The sequence below is a fragment of the Drosophila nasuta genome, chromosome 3 (genome assembly GCF_023558535.2).
Source record: "Drosophila nasuta strain 15112-1781.00 chromosome 3, ASM2355853v1, whole genome shotgun sequence".
Classification (NCBI taxonomy): domain Eukaryota; kingdom Metazoa; phylum Arthropoda; class Insecta; order Diptera; family Drosophilidae; genus Drosophila; species Drosophila nasuta.
Genome location: NC_083457.1, coordinates 26165929 through 26187067, shown reverse-complemented (window position 1 = coordinate 26187067; position 21139 = coordinate 26165929). Strand labels below are relative to the sequence as shown.

Here is a 21139-nt window from a genome sequence, read left to right as displayed (position 1 = left end):
TCGAAAAATGCCGAATTATTGTGCTTTCTGTTAAGAAAAATATTAGGCATGTTGCCTTTGGCAACTTAAAAAAATTTGAAGGCGCTTATATACTATGTTTTAATAGACATTATAAGTTAGTGGGAATATATTAATGCAAATATTTATTGAATTACAAATTTTCTTTGTAAACACAGTCAAGTCTTTTTTTTAAGTCGAAAAGATAAAAAATAACGACAAATCAACCCCATTTGCAATTGTGCAATTTTTAAAGAAATAAAATTGAAATAAAAATAATAATGGATGAAAAAAACACAAGAGCGAATGATTTCAAAAGTTGACAATATGAGAATATCCAACTGTGAGAAGATATTGAAACTAGGAACAGGAAAACAAAATCGGCAATTTGCTGATTGCCTAAGGATATTTCTTCGAGGAAACCAGGACAAAAAGTAATTCCTTCCGATGTCGGCAATACAGTGGGACCAATTTTAAACAAGGATTAAAAATATTGGAAGGGCGCCAAAATATCCAAGCTGGTAATTTAAGGATTTTAATTTTCCTCATAATGTCATTGGAAGTTTCACCACGACAAAAGCTAATTGATCTGGAAGTTGGCAATATTTGAGCGAATAGTGGGACCATTTAAAGCAAGGAACAGGATAATTAAAATCGGTAATTTTTCAGCATTTGGTGGCCTTCTCGGGAAAATCATGAAGTATGCTAACAGCGGGATTTATATTTATTTACCCCAAGTTTTCCCCCATCGTTTCCCCTACTTTGCCATTATTTTGTATAAGTCTTTTAAAAACCTTATCGTTTTGCAGATAATTTCGTCAATAGTGGCGATATGTTACAGTTTAAAAAAAAACAATTTGATCTTATCATCTAATATCAGTTTATTCGAAGTATTAAAGTATTAAAAATCGGCCTGAACATGATACATACTACACATCATAGTTCCTGTCTGAGTTGAAAATACAATGAAATAAAATAAATAAAATGCAATAAATTTCTAAATATTTGAGTAGTCTAGAAAAATTCAAAATAATAATGAAAAGATTATTAAATGTTGCCTTATATTCTAAAGTAACCCCAGAATATTTTTGTACTGGACCTCCAGCAAAACCTTTAAAGTTTAAACTTGGCTAAAAATGTTAAATTATGCGACTTGGTTCGATGTTGCAGTTGCAAGTTGCAGTATAAACTCTACCCAACTCTGTACAAACATGTTTGCGTCTGATTTAACGGTCGTTCTCTTTGGTTTGACCCGCTGATGGAAGTTAGAAAGGTTCGCTCATGTTTGAGCAGCGAGTTTTTACTCGCAGTAGTTACACAGTCTTTGGCGTAGCTCATCCGTACGGTCGTGTGTCGCGGACGCTTGTTAAGCACTTCATTTAACGTGCTATGTGTACATAACATACATGTATGTGTGTATATGGATGTGAGAATCAACTTTGATTTGAATTACAACAAAAGTGGTATATATAAATATTTTATTGTTTAGTGAAATATACATATGTTGATGCATATGTTAATAAAAGTATAAAAGATATATTCATCAATTTGGCATACATAAATACACATTCACAGGAGCTTGTATGAATACAAATGTAGTAATTGTGTGCGTGCGTGTGAGCGTATATGTAGATTTACATTTACATGGATTCGGGCGCACTAAGAACTTGAAGTGCACAACCTGTCTAAGCGCGAGTTGGTGGCTCGATTTCAATAAATTCCCAAAAAAAAGCAAATGTATCAAAATGTAAGAATGTATGTGCAAACGCGGCGAGTTTTTATGTGCACAGAAAAACAAACAAACATACAACATAAATTACATACATACGTACCTAAAATACAAATGCATAGCATGAATTAAAAACAAGTGTCTCCCAATTTCATAATCTTATTAACAGATGTATTATAAAGTTGTGAGTTTAATCTGTAATATGAACAGCGATTCATAAATATTGGAATGCATAATAACATATCAAGTTAATGTTATACATAAACATGTCCATACATATGCAGACGGCCATTCATGTTTTGTATTTATGTTTGTGCATATAGTTTATATGTGTGCGTGTGTGTGGGAACTAACTCGCCATCTTACGCTAATTCGCGCAATCTATGCTGCCAAAAATTGTTCAATAAAGATACAAAAAATGTAAACAAATCTGCCGCTAAATAGTTCAATAGTAACAATTAAACAAGGTGTTACTCATAAAAAGTATGTATTGTTTAATTAGGCCAACACTTTTGTGTCTGGCAACGCCAAGATCGTTAAGTGTAGAAAATAATCGATAACCACTGATCTGCGCTCAGAAATGTTGTCGACTGGTTGTGTGTAAACAATGGAAATTAATCGATACACCTGGATTAAACAAATACAAAATGTAAAATGTAAAAATCACACATAAGAGAATGTGAATAAAATGAATGGAATATAGTTTTTAATTCGAATGAGTGAGTCGCATAAATGATTGTGCTATTGTTTCAAATCAAAAACAAAACAAATTCAAATTGTTTAGAATTTCACAATAACAAAATTTGTGTTGATTGCGGCAAATGTGTCATCAAAGTGCAGCATTTTATTATTTATTTACCGCCAGGGGAAATAAAAACATACCATATACATAAATATACTTACATGTGTATGTAAGAATGTAGTGCGTGTTCAAAGTGTAGATGTAATTATGAATACATACATACAGATCCATATGTAATGTATGTGTATGTGTGGGAGAGAGAGAGCACTATGGTGGCTTGAGTAATCCGGCATTTCTCGTGTGTTTGTTTGTTTTTAGTTTCTTCAGAACGAATTTGATAAGATAAATTCAGACAGTATTTTCACACCATTCCAATTCGGTGAAGTTGATTTCCCAGAAACTAAAATAATTTTCTTGCGCATTAAATTATACTGAGTTTGAAGCAACAGTTTGAGGTCATTGTTGAATTGTGGAGGACAAAGAATCTAAAATCTATTAATTTTAAAGTTTACACTATTCGAGATGAAATAGTGCTTATTGTCTGAAACTCTAGTGGTATGTTAATTCGAAGCAGTTCTTGTTTTATTCCTTTGTGTTGAATTGAAAACTCCTACCTGCTATTGAAAATGGATTATTTATACTATACATAGCTAAAACAAAGGATGGCCAGCTAACGGCATTAAAGTTGAATTGATTAAGTTTGCCATAAATTTGAAGAATTTTGTATGCAATTTGCAAATATGCATTTTCGCCTTTCAAGTATTTCTTGCATATGAAATCGGAAGTTAAATTAGGATTCAGCTTAAAGTACCTTTAAAGTACCATTTCGCATATATTGACTCTTATTTATGTTGGTTCAGCAAACATGTTTGAGATAATTTAGGATTAATTAAAGAAACTAAATGACAATTTAAAAATATTTATCCCCTTAGTAAAATCATAACAATTTAAGCTACATCTCTTGAATTCTTATTGAAATTCGTCTGCAATAACACATTTTAAAAAAAATAACTGTTAATTGTCGATTGGGAATAATTGCTAATAATGTGAATTTTTAATAAAATTTTAAGCAATATTTCTTTAAATTGTTATACACAGACCAATGCCAAATAAACAAAATATTTGTGGCTTATAAATCGGTCACTCTCCGAATATATTTTCATTTTCTCAATGTGAATTGTTAGTGTTATTCGTTTAGAATGTCTAATCTAAATTTTCGATGGCTGTAGATTGAATTCTTTATACATTTTACATTAGGGAAATAATACGAAAAAATTTAGATCCAATCTTAATTGAAATTTGAGATTAGTTTGTTGTTCAAGAACTTTTTAAAGTTACTAAAAATTAGCCTAAATACGTTAATGTCACAGATAAAATAATTCAATGTGCGAGGAATGAATATTTCATTGATTTTACAGTAAGAAAATAAAATTATGAGGAATATCAACAGGTGGTATAAAGGCGATTCCTAATAATTTGGGAATAGAGTAATTTAATTCATTATTTAGGGTTGCCTTTTTCCGTTTTTCGCTTATGAATCGAATGTGTGAAAATATTTTTTTGATTTTTGAGGTTTTTGTTTCTAATTTTTGAGGCAGATATGGGTACACTATATTTTCTGGGAAGTCATGATTATTATTATTTGAATACAATTCCGCTCAGCAATTTGTTGACCTTTTCTATTTCCTATTAAAACTTGTTCTGTAATTGTGACGAATTATTATTTTTAATTAAAAAATACTTCTAAATGGATAAAAATAAATTTATGTGTGTAGAAAAGTGATTTTTTAAATGAAGAACAAAATTATTTTGCTGGAAAAGTGTTGTTTAAATAAATAAATCGAGTGTCAAGAACAAAAAATCTATAAATATTGTGATTAAATAAGAAAAAAAAAGTGTGAAAACTTACTAATTTTGTTTTATATTTGATTTGTTTAATTTTGTAGTACTGGATACCATGTGAACAACAATAGCTAATGTCTAATATGAATTTAAAAAAATATGCCGGAGCTTTAAAAAGAAAAAAAGTTATATCACTTCTATGGATTTCCCTGCTAAGCTGCTGTTCTTGCCTGATTCAGTGTTCATTGGCAACATCGGACACTGGAGCTAAAACAACGCATTCTCAACAAAAGTTACCTTTGGATACCAAGGCCGATTTTCGCCATCAGTTATACAATGTGACAATACCAGAAAATAGTCTGGGCAAAACATATGCGAAAGGAGTATTGCATGAGGATCTGGCCGGAATTTTAGTGGACTCGAATTATGAGATAAGATATCGAATAATAAATGGCGATAAGGATAAGCTATTTAAGGCTGAAGAGAGACTGGTCGGAAATTTTGCCTTTCTGTGCATTCGAACTCGAACAAGTAATATCGTTCTAAACCGAGAGAAAACTGATGAATACACTCTTAAGGTTCGAGCACATGTGACGCACTCGCGTAGTAAAAACGAAAGCATTAATTATGAAACGGAAACAACTGTTCATATACAAGTATTAGATCGAAATGACTTAAGTCCTCTCTTCTATCCAACTGAATATGCGGTAACTGTTCCTGAGGACACTCAAAAACATCACAGTATTCTGAAAGTTATTGCGGACGATGCTGATTTAGGAGTAAATGGTGAAATTTATTATAGTTTTTTAATCGACAGTGAATATTTCGCTATTCACCCCACTACCGGCGATATCTCAATATTGAATCCCCTGAATTACGCCGAGAATTCGTATCATGAACTTATTGTTTTGGCAAATGACAGGGGCTCTGCGATTCAGCAACAAAGCCACCAGTCGAGCAAAGCGAGAGTTTCAATAACAGTCAAACAGGTAAGTCAACATTTATTATATTTAACTCTTTTGTTAAGCTGCACTCGTCCATTTAAAATTACATATTTAGACATTCCTTTTGTACTTAACTTATGTGTGTATGAAACTTTTTTCAACTGTTGGAATTCAATCGTAATGCACATTAATCATCATATTCAATCTTGATGAGTCGTAGGTGTATTTGTCTATTTGGAAATTGTTGTTAGGACTGAAATGTGACCACAATCTTATCTCTAAACAATTTTTATCGTGCATTGGGGAAAAAGTAGATCAACCCAATGGTTGCACTTTTACAAGCGTATTGAAGGCAATATATATTGTAAAGTTGGTGAGCAAATTCTCTTGAAAATTAGTCATTGAAATTGTTATGAATGCCTTCATTGCTTGAAAATTGGTTTTGTGCAAAAAAAAAATGCTAGCTTAAGGAACTTAGACAAATCCTGAATTTATATGAATAATATTTATATTGGCAGGCTATATAAATATATATAAAATATTTTCAATTTTCCATTTAATTTCTAATGTAGGTTAATTTAAATGCGCCTGAAATAAATGCCAAGACTTTTTCGAGTGTCGTACCCAATTCAGACTCGCTCATTTACGGAATCGTTAAAGTAAATGACAAAGATATTGGAAAGAATGGCGTGATAAGAAAACTGGAAATTGTCGATGGGAATCCAGATGGCATGTTTCAGTTACTTCCAACTGAAATGAAAGACGAGTATTATATTGAACTGAACAAATTTGCAAAGCTATTTAAACAACACTATACTTATAATCTTACACTGCGAGCTGAAGACTTTGGCACACCATCCAGACATACTTTCAAAACCATTGCCATACAAATACTTCCAGAAATCAAAAATGTACCGATTTTCACACAAGAAATTTACGATGTTTCCATACCGGAAACGTCGCCGATTAACATGCCAGTAATTAGACTGAAGGTTAGCGATCCTGATTTAGGCAAATACGCATTGGTTTATTTGGAAATTGTTGGTGGCAATGAAGGTGGCGAATTTCGGATTAATCCTGATTCTGGAATGCTGTATACGCAAAAGAGACTTGATGCTGAAACAAAATCTATTTACACACTCACTGTATCTGCCATTGATCAGGCTGACGTTGGTTCGCGGAAGCAATCGTCGGCCAAAGTCAAGATTACAATCGAGGATATGAATGACAATGATCCAATATTTGAGCATACAAATAAAAATATAAGCATAAATGAGAATGAATTAGCCGGATTGTTTGTAACGAAACTGACAGCTAAAGATCGAGATTCCGGCGAAAATGCTTACATATCGTATAGTATAGCAAACCTGAATGAAGTTCCATTTGAAATTGATCACTTCTCGGGAGTGGTGAAAACAACTAACCTGATCGATTATGAAACAATGCGAAGGACTTACACGCTGCTTATACGCGCATCAGACTGGGGATTACCGTATAGAAGACAAACAGAAATTGCATTAGATATTACGGTTAAAAACATTAATGATAATAGACCACAATTTGAGCGTATTAATTGTTATGGAAAAGTTACGAAATTAGCACCAATTGGATCTGAAATTTTTACTTTATCCGCTGTTGATCTTGATGTGGGAGATATTATATCCTATCGCTTAATATCTGGAAATGAGGATGGTTGCTTTAACTTGGACTCAATGACGGGAAGTATGTCGATTGGTTGCAATCTAATGGATGTTGCCGTCAATGATCGTGTTGTTAAAGTAACTGCTACCGATGGAACTCACTTCTCCGATGAGATGAGCATGGATATTCATCTTGTTCTCGAATATTCAAAGGAACACTCGAGTATGGGATATGGTACATTCGAGTGTCGTGAGACTGGAGTAGCCAGAAGACTTGCTGAAACATTAGCCCTAGCTGAGAAGAATAACATGAAGAATGATTCTCTGTCAGAAGTGAATGACTTGGGATTGACGCCTAGTAGATATGGTCAAAATATACATAGGCCTGAATTCATTAATTTCCCCCAAGAACTTACTCTAAACGAAAGCATTCAGCTGGGAACAACAGTTGCGCTGATTAAAGCTCGAGATAGAGATTTGGGCTACAATGGTAAATTGGTTTTTGCTATTGCCGATGGGGATTACGATTCAGTCTTCCGCATAGATCCAGACAGCGGAGAATTGCAGATTATTGGCTACTTAGATAGAGAACGTTTAAGCGAGTATATCTTGAATATAACTGTCTATGATCTCGGCCAACCGACAAAGATGGATTCCAAAATGCTTCCCATTACTATAACAGATGCTAACGATAATCCTCCTGTTTTGCAAAAGCCTTTAGCCACCCTTCGACTGAAAGAAAATGGCTTAAATGGCAGTACTATCTATTGTGTTCATGCTACAGATGCAGATTTAGGAATCAATGCAGAAATCACTTATAGCTTATCTGTTGACTATAACGAATTTACTATTAATAAAACTACTGGATGTATAATACTGAGTAAGCCCTTAGACCGAGAGCAGCAAGATAAATACGAGCTGCATGTTATTGTGAAAGATGGTGGAGTTCCTGTTTTATCAGCCGAAGCAGTTATCTATATTTTCGTCGACGATGTTAACGACAATGTGCCAATATTTGGAGTGCAAGAGTATATATTCAAAGTTCGCGAAGACGTGCCTCGCGGCACTGTAGTTGCTGTCATCGAGGCCATAGACAAGGATATTGGACAAAATGCAGAAATCCTATTTTCGCTTCAAGAGGATAATCAGGAGAAGAACTTGTTTAAAATCGATAAGCATTCTGGCGCAATACGCACTGAAAGATATTTGAATTATGAAAACCTTCAAGTTCATAACCTGTTAATTAGCGCCATCGACTGTGGAGATCCATCATTAACATCTGATATGTCCATTGTCATTGAAATTATTGATGTAAACGAGAATCGATATGCTCCTGAGTTCGATGACTTTATTTTTGAGGGATCAATAAGAGAGAACATGCCCAAAGGCACTTTCGTTATGAATGTCACCGCCCGGGATCTGGATGGAATCGATCTTAATGCTAAAATATCGTACTCAATCACTGGGGGCGAGGGTCTCGGCATCTTTTCCGTTAATGATAGAGGTATGTAAGAACTTGGTTTTCCGAAACAGTTTTGTTTGAAATATCTGTCATTTTAGGCGAAATTCACACTTTAACTCAACTTGATGCGGAGACAAAAGATTCTTATTGGCTAACATTATGCGCTCAAGATAATGCTATAGTCCCACTAAGTAATTGTGTCAAGGTAAGACTATTGTATAACATATATCATAGACAACATTTATTTTATACTTTATTTTTGTTGTTAAAGGTTTATATTGAAGTCGAAAACGAAAATGACAATATTCCATTAACGACCAAGCCTGTTTATTATGTTAACGTAACAGAGGGTAGTCCAGGAAAACATGAAATTATTCAACTGAAAGCCATCGACCCCGATAGGGATACATCCCAAAAGATTACGTATAATATAATATCTGGCAATCTTGTTGGTTATTTCGAAATGGATCCACATACGGGTAGGAATAAAAACATGAAATTTACAGTTTAAGGTATTAATCCAATTTATTTAGGAACACTGAGGACAACGGAGAGAAGGTTGGACAGAGAAAATCAAGCAGAACATATTTTGGAGGTGCGACTTTCTCTCTCACTTTTAATGAAATAAGTTTATTTTATTTAACATTAATATTTCCAGGTCTCTATATCAGACAACGGATCTCCATCATTGACGTCCACTACTCGTGTTGTGGTCTCAGTCCTAGATATTAACGATAATAGCCCAGTGTTCGATCAACGTGTCTATAAAATTCAAGTACCTTCAACACTAAGAGTTAACGAATCCATATTCCAGGTGCGTCTTGGGAGTCTACGAATTATTATTGTTATCATTACTTACTCATTATGTATTATTACTTACCATTTATATTAGGTTCATGCCATAGACAATGATGAAGGAGAAAATGCTCGAGTAACATATTCTATCAAGTCTGGCAAGAAAAAGAACAAATTCCGAATCGATGGCTTAAGTGGGCATATTTTTATTACAAAGCCATTAGAAGCCGACGCTGAATTTGAGTTTAATGTGAAAGCCGAAGACAACGGAACTCCTAAAAAGAGTCAAACGACAGTTGTTAACATTCTGGTTATACCTATTGCTGCCAATTCTCCAAATGCTCCAAAAATACTGCCGAAATCGGTGAATAGCATAGTAGATTTGACGGAGAACGATAAACCTGGTTTCTTGGTGACTCAAATTCTGGCAGTCGACGAGGATAACGACCAATTGTGGTTTAATATTAGTCGTAAGTAAATCTCCATTAGCGATATATTATATTTTTGTTATCCTATTCTCCTCATAAGTATTAAGTTATCATTCTCTAAATTTATAACTCCATTGGCTTTATGTACTTAATCAGGAGGAAACGAAGGCAATCATTTCTATATTGGAAGAGACACTGGAAATGTTCTGCTGTCAAAGTACTTGGACTATGAGACCCAAACAAGTTACAACCTATCAATAACCGTGACCGATGGCTCGAATATAGTGCACACTAACCTATTTGTGAAAGTTGTTGATACTAATGACAATGTGCCACAATTTACGAAGGAAGTATATCACGTAAATATATCTGAGAATATCGAAGAAGAATCAGTTATTATGCAACTCCATGCCACTGACAAAGATGAAGATAAAAAGCTCTTTTATCATCTTCATGCTACACAAGATCCATCATCTTTAACATTGTTTCGGATTGATTCAATAAGTGGCAATGTTATAGTCATACAGAAACTGGATTTTGAAAAAACATCGCAACATATACTAATTGCATTTGTAAAAGATCAAGGAACTCCACAAAAAAGGAACTATGCAAAAATAATAGTTAATGTACATGACCACAATGATCATTATCCTGAATTCACTACCAAAATAATTCAAAGCAAAGTTCCCGAAAGTGCTGCAGTAGGTTCCAAGCTTGTTCAAGTAACAGCCATCGATCGAGACAGCGGACAAAATGCTGAGTTACGATACTCGATTATCAGCGGTAATGTTGGTAGTACATTCGACATTGATCCAATATTTGGAATTATATCGTTGACTGACACGTTGGATATCAATAAAATGCAAGAGTATATGCTGCAAATTAAAGCTACAGATTTGGGAAAGCCCCCACTGTCATCTCAAGTGCCTGTCCATATCATAATCACAATGTCAGATAATGATCCACCAAAGTTCTTTGCTAACTTAGTTTCTTTGGAAATATTTGAGAATTTGAGTATTGGATCATTTGTTACGCAAGTGGAAGCGAGATCATCATCATCAGTTTTCTTTGACATCATCGATGGCAACGACAAAGAAAGCTTTCGGATCAATCCTTCCACGGGAGTCATTGTCATCAACAACAATGTGGACTACGAAGTGAACAAGTAATTGCTTCAATAAGATTTTGAAAGCGTTTTATCATAATGTGTTGTTCTTTCTTAAAGGCTATTTAACCTCACAATTAAGGGAACTAACATGGCCTCTGCATCGTCGAGTCAAAACATAATAGTGCATGTTTTGGATGTGAATGATAATATACCAAAGTTTCTTGAAACTGAATACATTGGCACTGTTTCGGAATCTACCAGCATAGGTTCATATGTACACATGACTGACGAAAACAAAAAACGGTTAGAAAATTCATTTTTCAAAACATTCTAGATGATTTCAAAACATTTTATTTTTGTTCTTCAGTCATCTGGCTTTAAGTGTGTATGATCCAGACGTAGGATTCAATGGAATGTTGGAATATAAAATTATGGATGACTTGGCAAGCAGTCTCTTCAAAATAGATTCGACAACTGGGGCTATTAAAATTTTGCGGGGCTTAGATTATGAAACTAATACAAACTATTCGTTTTCTGTATCGGTAAGTGCTAACTTACTTTATAACATATTCTTTATACATTTAGGTATTTACAACATATTTTTTACTTAGGTCAGTGACATGGGCAAACCAAGGCTACATTCGAATACAAAAGCTCATGTAGTAATACTAGTGACTAATGTTAACGACTGTCCACCCGTATTTAAGGATAGAGATCACAACGTTACACTGTTTCTGCCAACATTTGAAAATGTTTTCGTTACAAAAGTTGCTGCCGTTGATGCCGACTATGACATAGTTCGTTATGATATTGTAGATGGCAACAACCAAGAATGCTTTCAGGTTCATCCCCTAACAGGAGTAATAACAACAAGGTACTATAGGTTAAACCATTTTTAAAAATCAATAGTACTAAAAACATTTTTCTTTACCATTTTTAGAAGAGTGGAATTCAATTACAATGAATATGTTTTACATGTTCGTGCATCAGATGGATTGTATTCTACTATTCTCCTTGTGAACATCAAAATATTACCAATAGTTAATTCGAATTTCATATTCCAAAAGAAGATTTATGAGTTTTCGGCATTTGAAAATACCACAAAAGTGGTGACAATTGGATTGACCAATGTTATTGGAAATACGCTTAATGAAAATGTCGAATACAGAATACTTAATCCAACTGATATGTTTGAAATTGGAATAACTTCTGGAGCTATTAAAACTACTGGGCAGATATTCGATCGTGAACAACAGGATATGTATAAACTGTTTATTGAAGCAAGGTCATCAACATTCAGTATAGATGACACCAGTGTTCGACGAGCAACAACATCAGTTTATATATCAGTATTGGATATAAATGACAATTGTCCCATATTTGTAAATATGCCGTATTATGCTTCAGTGTCTGTTGGACATACGAAAGGGTCAGTTATTATGCAGGTGAAAGCAATCGATTTGGACAGTGCAGAAAACGGTGAAGTGCGCTACGAATTAAGAAAAGGAAATGGTGAACTTTTCAAAGTCGATAGAAAGACTGGCGAGTTGTCAATTAAGCAAAGTATTGAGGGCCATAATCGAAAATACGAATTAACAGTTGCAGCTTATGATGGTGCTGTAATTTCATGCAGCACAGAAGTTCCCGTTCAAATAAAGGTAAATATAAAGTTAATGAAAATACTAAATGAAAATCTGAAATAACTTTGATATAATTTGTTAGGTCATCGATCGATCAATGCCGGTGTTTGAAAAACAATTCTATTCAGTCAGCGTGAAGGAAGACGTTGAAATGTATTCCGCATTGTTTGTATCTATACAAGCCGATAGTCCACTGAAAAGAAAACTTATTTACACAACATCATCTGAGGATATTAATCAATATTTTGAAATTGATTATAGAACAGGTAACCATTTATATATTACTACATTACAAAACTTATAGTTTTAAATGCTAGGACTTAAATTCACTGTGTACCGTTTTCATTCTTTGTGGTAATTCGATTTGAAATGCTCCTGTGTATTTTATATATCTGGAATTAAATTTGAGAAGTTTTTAATTGTCATCATGGTTTGTTTGGCACAAGTGGCGGGTCATCAGTGGAGGCGAAAAAAGCTTTGACCGTTTGATACCCGATTATTTTTGTATGCGCTGCAAGTCATGATGAGTAATTGAGAAGGACGGCCAAAAGAAACGGTGCAATTGAAATCGACAAGAGGTCAATCAATATGTAGGTGGCAGGTCAATGGACTAAAAATAATAAATCATTTGTTTAATATTAAATTCTCATTTTATATGTACAGCGGACCATCACTAATGTTATTGTATTTTAATTTTAAAGGTTCCTTATATGTGGTTAATGAGCTGGATTACGAGCAAAATCAAACGCATGAGATTTTAGTACGAGCAACGGATAGCATTTCAGGAATTTTCGCAGATGTTTTGTTGTCAATAACTGTAATCGATGTTAATGACTGTTATCCTGAAATCGAAAAGGATAACTACAATATAACGATGCCGGAAAATATACCTTTTGGGTCACAAGTATTGCAAATCAACGCAACTGATAAGGACTCTGGGGCAAATGGAAAATTATCGTATTTTATTGAATCGATTAACGGACGCAATGATTCGGATACGTTTTACATTGACGTTGCCGATGGAATATTGTATTTAAAAACACCTTTAGATTATGAGCTGGAAAAGTCCCATCATGTTGTTGTACACGTTAAAGACCACGGCTCGCCATCATTAACCTCGAAATGCAATGTATTTATTACAGGTAATTTTATTAAAATAATTATATTGTGAATTTATGTGTAATAACATTTAATATTGTTTATAGTTAAAGACCTGAACGACAATTCACCAAAATTCATCGAGCCGTCATTCAATACAAAGTTATCTGTGGCAGCGGCTCGCGGTCAGTTTGTTGCATTACCAAGAGCATATGACGTTGACCTATCCGACATCGACTTCTTACAATATAAAATTGTAGATGGAAACGAATTGCAAACGTATTCTATTGACAAGCAAAGTGGAGTTATTTCTCTACAGAATATGTTGAACTTTACCGATAAGCTAAATACTATTTTAAATATATCAGTTTCTGATGGCATTCACACTAGTTTTGCCCGACTCAAAATCACATTGGTACCAGAAAATTTCCATAGTCCACAGTTTGAGCAGATGGTGTATAAAGCAGCAGTATCGGAGAATATGGCAAAGGGACAGGATATTATTACCGTAAGCATACCATACCAGTATTATTTCGAGTGATCTTGAGATTCTTTTGTATTAGGTAAAGGCAATCGACAATGATTTCGGACAGTATTCGAGAATTTACTACGAAATTGCATCGGAAGATATGAAACAGTACTTTGATATCGATCGGAATACTGGCACTATCACATCTAAAATAACATTTGATCGCGAATTAAAGGATGAGTACGTACTTCACTTAAAGGCAATTGATGGGGGAAGTAAATTTGGCTTTGCAACTCTAAGAGTAACCATTGAAGACATCAACGACAACATTCCACAATTCTTTGTAAAAGAATATAAACTTGTTATAAGTTCTTCGAATAAGCTTGACGAAACCTTATTGACTGTAAGTACAACATATTCTTTAAATATTTTATGCCCTGAAACTAAAAAGGTCATATTAAGATATTTGTAAAAATCGCCATTCTAATTTAATTGTTTTAGGTGACAGCAGTTGATAAAGATATCAATGCAAATGGCGATATAAAATATACCATTATACCAGACTCCATGAAAACCGAACTGGAGAACAAAATATATTTAAATGAAACAAGTGGCGACATCGTTCTTAAAAGTGTTCCAGTTAATTCCGAAAAAGCCGTTTTCCAATTTTTTGTTCGTGCTTCTGACTCAGGAAAGCCGCCATTACACAACGATGTACCAGTATCTTTCGAAATAGTGGATTCCGATGTGATAATTCCAACTTTTGAAAAAAGTCATATAAGTCTTAAAATAATTGAATCCACATCGCCGGGAACTGTATTGACAAAATTACATGTGAATGGAAATTATTCGATAAAGTTCTCAACATCGGAGGAAACTTCAATTTTCGCCGTATCTGAGAATGGAGAATTAATTTTAATGCAAACTTTAGACCGAGAGCAAAACGATTCACATTATTTAGTAATTGTGGCGGAAACAGCAACATTACCAGTATTATTCGCATATGCTGATGTATTCATTCATGTCACCGATGAGAACGACAATTATCCGAAATTCGACAATACAATTTATAGTGCTGATATCGCAGAAAATACAGATAAAGTCGTATCTATAATTAAAATTACTGCCACTGATGCTGATACTGGTTCAAACGGAGATGTGCGATATTACTTTGATGATGAATCAAATAGTGTGAGAAATATATTCGACATCGACATATATACCGGATGGATCACCCTCTTGTCTTCCTTGGATAGAGAAGTACAATCTGAGTACAATTTGAAAGTAATTGCCACAGATAATGGACATCCAAAACACGATTCTAAAGTACCAGTATCGATCAAAATTATTGACTACAACGACAATGCTCCACAATTTAAGCTGCCAATCGAACCAATACATATTTTCGAAAATGCTCTACCAGGAACTGTATTATTCAACTTTTTACTAATCGATCCGGATGTTGAAAAGCAAACAATAGACTATTACATTATTTCTGGAGATAGCCAATCTCAATTTCAAATTGGAAAGACAGGCGAATTATTTATATCAAAACCACTGGACAGAGAGCAAATATCATTTTATAACTTAGGCATCTTAGCGACTGATGGAAAATTCACTGCCGAAGCTAATGTTAAAGTACATATTAAAGATATTAACGATAATATGCCATTCTGCTTAAAGCCCCGCTATCATATTGCTATGAACGAAAGCACTGCAATCGGAACAACAATTGTGGAAGTAAAAGCAATGGATTTCGACTCAAGTAATGATTTCAAATTACGCTATTATTTGTCTGGAAAGGGATCTGACGACTTTGTCATTGGTAAAGAGACTGGCATCTTGAAAGTAGCAAAACTAATTGATCGAGAGCAAACTCCAAAGTACAAGATATTAGCACATGTTCAGGATGGCAAGGAATCAATTCGAGAATGTGTTTCCGAAATAATAATAACAATTAATGATATAAATGACAATACACCCATTTTCTCCGTGCCCAAATATAGAGTAAGCATTCTCGAAGATGCCCAATTGCAAACTCTGGTTACAAAAGTACACGCCACGGACAAAGATTTTGGAATAAATAGAAAAATCAAATATTCATTGCTGGGAACAAATAGTGATTATTTTGTAATATCAAAATCTACCGGAATTATTAAATTAGAAAAGAACCTCGATCGAGAGACAATTTCATTGTATAATTTGACAGTCAAGGCTGAAGATTTTGGGAAACCAATGCTATCATCTATTGCGAATATTGTTATTAACATTTTGGATATAAACGACAATCCTCCAGAATTTAGCCTACGAAAATACGCAAGTAATGTATTTGAAAATGCCACAGAGGGCTTTGAAGTCTGCAAGGTCTATGCAACATCAAAGGATATTGGAGTTAATGCGGAAATCTTATACTATATTGTTAGTGGCAATGAACAACGTAAATTTAGTATGAATTCAAAAACAGGTGTGTTATGGGTCAATGGATCACTGGACTATGAAAAAACCAAATTCTATTTCCTCACCGTTCAAGCTATCGACGGTGGAAGCCCGCCACTTAGTAACATTGCCTATGTAAATATATCTATAAATGATGTGAACGATAACACTCCAGCATTTACACAAAACATATATCGAGTTAACGTAAGAGAGGATATCTCAGTCGATTTACCAATTATTGATGTTAAGGCCACAGATGAGGATTCGAATATTAATGGAATTATAAAATATAAGATTGTTAAAGGTGATATCTTACATCAATTCCATGTAAATAAAAACAACGGAACAATAAGCCTGGCGAGGCCCCTAGATCGAGAGACTATTGCGGAATACACATTGGAAATTGAAGCTTGTGATTTTGGAACTCCAGAGCGGTGCAATAGTGTACAAGTCATCATATTTATTTTGGATGCCAACGACAACCCTCCAATCTTCTCGCAGACGAACTATAGTATAGTTTTACAAGAAAATCGGCCACTTGGATATGTGTTTATTACCTTTGAGGTAACTGACGCCGATGAATCCCCCAATTCCACACCATTCACGTATGACATTCGCTCTGGAAACGAAGGAAACCTATTTCGCCTAGAGCAAGACGGTTCTCTCAGTACTGCATCGAGATTCAATCATAAACTACAAGATCAGTACCCGATTCAAATACGTGTGTTTGATAATGGAACTCCACCACTTTACTCCGATACTTGGGTGACAATAAAAATTATTGAAGAAAGTCAATATCCTCCCACTATAACACCTTTAGAAGTTACCGTAAATTCTTTTGAAGACGAATTTTCTGCTGCGTTTCTGGGAAAAGTATTTGCATCTGACCAAGATCAATATGATGAACTTATGTTCTCTTTGACGCCTAGCAATGACGAAACATATCAAACATCAAAATTATTTAAAATTACTGAAAAGTCTGGCGAAATATATTCGATATCCAACCTTGACATTGGTGTCTACAAACTGAATGTCTCAGTCAGTGATGGCAAATACACCGTTTTTACGACTGTGAAAATCAATGTCGAACTGATAACAATGGACATGGTCAAAGAGGCGGCCGTAATCAGATTTAGTAAAATAGCCGCTTCTGAGTTTTTATTGAGTCACAGAAAGGGCTTTATTCGATCGATTAGAAATGTGATGAGATGTCGCCAAAAAGACGTGATATTGATTTCTTTGCAAGAGAAAATGAAGAAACGACTGTCAAAGCGAGACGCGTATTCAACTGATTTAAGTTTAAATGTTGCATTTGCCGTACGCAAACAACAAATAATCCCAACATCAGATGCATTCTTTAGCAGTGATGAAATACGTTTATCTGTGATCAGCAAGGAAATTGATATTGAAAACGACACAAATCTGATCATCGAGGAAGTCGTTCCAAGTTTTTGCCAAAATAAAGAAAACATATGTGTTCATGGAATTTGCAAGCAATTAATTAGTCTGGAGAAAAATAATATAACTACTATTTACACTGATGTGATAAGTTTTGCTTCGCCCACGTATAGTTTAGTTAAGAAATGTGTTTGCAAATCTGGATTTGATGGGAAGAACTGCAATGAATCGGTGAACGCATGCTCTTCGGATCCGTGTCCACCACAAAGGAATTGTTTACCTTCAGAATCGGCAGCTCGTTATCAATGTGTATGCCCAAAGGGATATTCGGGCACATTCTGCGAAATTAAATCATTGAAATGTGACAATGGCACCTGTGATACTAATTTATCAACAGCAGTTTCATTTGGCGGCAAAAGTTATGCACACTACAAAATAAACAAGGCAAAGGCCAGAAATACTTTGGAAAATCAGTTCGCCTACTCTTTACAAATACGAACAGTTCAACAGAGCGGCACTCTCTTGTATGCGAGCGGCAAAGTTGACTATAATGTTTTGGAAATCGTAAACGGAGCTGTGAAGTACAAATTCGATTTGGGATCCGGCGAAGGCGTTGTGAGTGTCTCTAGCATTTACATCTCTGATGGAGCATGGCATACAATAACCTTGGAACGCACATTGAATAGTGCCAAACTAACAGTAGATAATAAACATGTTTCACAAGGCAGCGCACCTGGAGTCAATGGCATTTTAAATATTCAGTCAAACGATATCTTTGTTGGAGCTGAGGTTCGACCGCATCCATCAATTATCGGCTACGAAGATATTCAACGAGGATTCATTGGCTGTATGGCGAACATTAAAATTGCTATGGAACCACTGCCATTATATATTTCCGGAGGAAGCACAATTGCCGCTCTCAAAAGATTTACAAATGTTGAGTTCAAATGTGACCCAGCCAATGTTTTGGTCAGCTTGGGAGTCTGTGGTACTCAACCTTGTATGAATAGTGGCGTTTGTACGGATCTTGGAAATGACATCTTTAAATGTAACTGCCATGCACGTTTCACTGGGGAATTATGTGAAATTGATTTAGATCCATGTTCATCAGCGCCGTGTTTGTTTGGTGGCCGTTGTGATAATCATGAACCAAACAACTATACATGTATTTGTCCAATACATTTGTCTGGCAGAAGATGTGAATATGGTAAATTCTGCACTCCAAATCCTTGCAAGAACGGAGGAATATGTGAAGAAGGCGATGGGGTATCGCATTGCATGTGCCGAGGATTTACGGGTCCCAATTGTGAGATAGACGTAAATGAATGCGATAATCAACCCTGCGGAAATGGTGCAACTTGCATCAATGAAGCCGGTAGCTTCAGGTGCATATGCCCATCTTTCCTAACCGGAGCGAGCTGTGGAGATCCTCTGTATTCAAACTCTATTTCTACGAAACTGAAGAACTTCTCAATTGAGCATATCAGTGGTATAATATCAGGAATAACAATTGTGCTGATTATGATTATAATTTTACTTTGCTGCTTTGTCTTCAAACGAAATCCATCTCCGAACTCTCGAAATCGAATTGAAAAGAACAAAAATAAACACTCTCTCAAACAAGCAACTCTCAACTCACTTCTCGATAAGGATAATCTTTGCAAATCGAATGCTAAAATAAGCAATTTGGAAATAAGCCAACGACCAATAAGCTATTCACCTCCAACTAACGATAGCCTATTTATTAGTAATACAAGCTTTGTAAATAATTTGGATATTCTACGAAGTTACGGTTCAGCTGGTGATGAGTTGGAAAATATCCCATTAGAATATCAAAAAGTAAATCTCACTAACCAGCATGTGAACATCAACACAAGTAACTTTGTCGATGGAGACAACGCACATAAACAAGAGTGGTGTGAACAAATGCATTTAAAAACATTCAGCGAGAATAAGTTAAATAATGGTAAGTTCTATTTGTTCTCCAAATTCTAAAATGTTACTTTAAATATTTACTTTAATTATTTTTATCGTTACACAGAAAGAAGAATTGATTACGCGTTACCACCAAATCGATTTTCAAGTGGGAAACTTATTCAAGTTCCAATGCCAAATGTGTGTCATTCGACATCGAATGCAAACTTTGTTGATTCTGCCCTAAGTAATGGGCAATATCACTGGGACTGTTCGGATTGGGTTCGTAAAAGCCATAATCCCTTGCCAGATATAACAGAAGTTCCTGGTGCAGAGGTTGCAGACTCTTCGAGCTTCCATAGTAATGACAGTAACGAGTCGCAATCGAAGCGAAAATATTTAGTTCACGGTAAGCTTGCTGAATTCCTTGTCGAATTTCTATTTTTGTTATAAACTAATTAAATTTTTATTATGTAGTTGAAGATGTCGATCCCACAAGAGATATGGCTGCTTTAAATGAAGATATGGTATTCGAATATGTGGAATCTGACGTTGAAAGCTGTGTTCATCCTTTTATGTTGCCGAGTTTAAATAGTGAACCCCGTTCAAGACTTAGTTCTTTTAATAAAAGCGAGAATGAAGACTATAAACTTAATACAGGTATGATCTTATTAATTATATTATTAACCTAAAATTCATGAAACTACCTATTTCCATGCATTCAGTGCCTTTCCAAACAAAATCAAATCGATTGCGTAAGTTTTTTAGCTGAATATATTTGAATCAACAGTTTATTTAAACAATTTATAAACAAGTTTATAGATTCAAATGTTAGTTTGTGTTTTGCAGTATGCATTAATATATAAATATTTCCGTTTATATATTACTTATTAATATTTTGTAATATAAAAATTCAGTCGCAATGGACAAATAATATAGAGTATAAACAAAAGGATACTGCTTCCTATACAAAATTAACTATAATTTTGTTTTGTAATTCACAGGCAAAGTATATTTACGACATCCTGACTCATATTTACCGACGATACATACTCCAAGTGACACGGAGGCAGAAAGCTCTAATAACGAAGCACCAATGTTGAAAAAAGAGTTATCAAATAGAAGAACTATTAGCGGTAAGTGTAAAAGAAATGGATGCATCCTAAAAATTAAATACTAATTTGAATATTTTACTATAGGACACTCCGAGGAAGTATATCTGTTTCCCATTGCGACTGGTGACACAGGATCAGATAGCAATATCTCTGTTCGGCTTTGTGAAATTGAAGATTCTGAATTAGAAGAATTCTTGCCGGAGGGAGGGAAATATAGTAGTGAATGACATATTAATTACATGAAATCATAGATTTTAACTTTGGCCATAACTCTGTTTCTTTTTCTACTGATTTTATATAAAATAAAGCTATATAAGTGTAATTATATTTTTAATAAAATTCAAAATGTTTTTCTATAAACAAGAGTTAATGAAAGAAAGGT

The 21139-nt window shown here is 34.5% G+C and overlaps 1 protein-coding gene across 2 annotated transcripts; it reads left to right on the top strand.

The window, feature by feature from the left end:
* The first annotated feature begins 1323 nt into the window (after positions 1-1323).
* Positions 1324-21092, top strand: LOC132794526 (fat-like cadherin-related tumor suppressor homolog). Of its 2 annotated transcripts, XM_060805041.1 has the most exons (23): positions 1324-1460; positions 4415-5299; positions 5827-8398; positions 8455-8561; positions 8628-8835; positions 8890-8951; positions 9015-9170; positions 9249-9621; positions 9736-10744; positions 10805-10990; positions 11055-11229; positions 11299-11561; positions 11628-12345; positions 12410-12593; positions 13029-13469; positions 13533-13933; positions 13989-14297; positions 14396-19694; positions 19770-20051; positions 20120-20302; positions 20368-20397; positions 20647-20778; positions 20842-21092. In XM_060805041.1, the coding sequence occupies exons 2-23, from the start codon at positions 4445-4447 to the stop codon at positions 20982-20984; spliced, it is 14088 nt and encodes a 4695-aa protein (XP_060661024.1). In that variant the 5' UTR covers positions 1324-1460; positions 4415-4444; the 3' UTR covers positions 20985-21092. The 2 variants fall into 2 exon arrangements, with proteins under 2 accessions (XP_060661024.1, XP_060661025.1); XM_060805042.1 differs by lacking the exon at positions 20368-20397 and having other exon boundaries at positions 20842-21091.
* The last annotated feature ends 47 nt before the right edge of the window (positions 21093-21139 follow it).

Excerpts from the sequence above, each read along its gene's own strand:
- LOC132794526 (XM_060805041.1), top strand. The coding sequence starts at position 4,445 with ATGTCTAATATGAATTTAAAAAAATATGCCGGAGCTTTAAAAAGAAAA. Across the intron at positions 12,594-13,028 it reads TGAAATTGATTATAGAACAG|GTTCCTTATATGTGGTTAAT; the intron begins GTAACCATTTAT and ends TTAATTTTAAAG. Across the intron at positions 14,298-14,395 it reads TTGACGAAACCTTATTGACT|GTGACAGCAGTTGATAAAGA; the intron begins GTAAGTACAACA and ends TAATTGTTTTAG.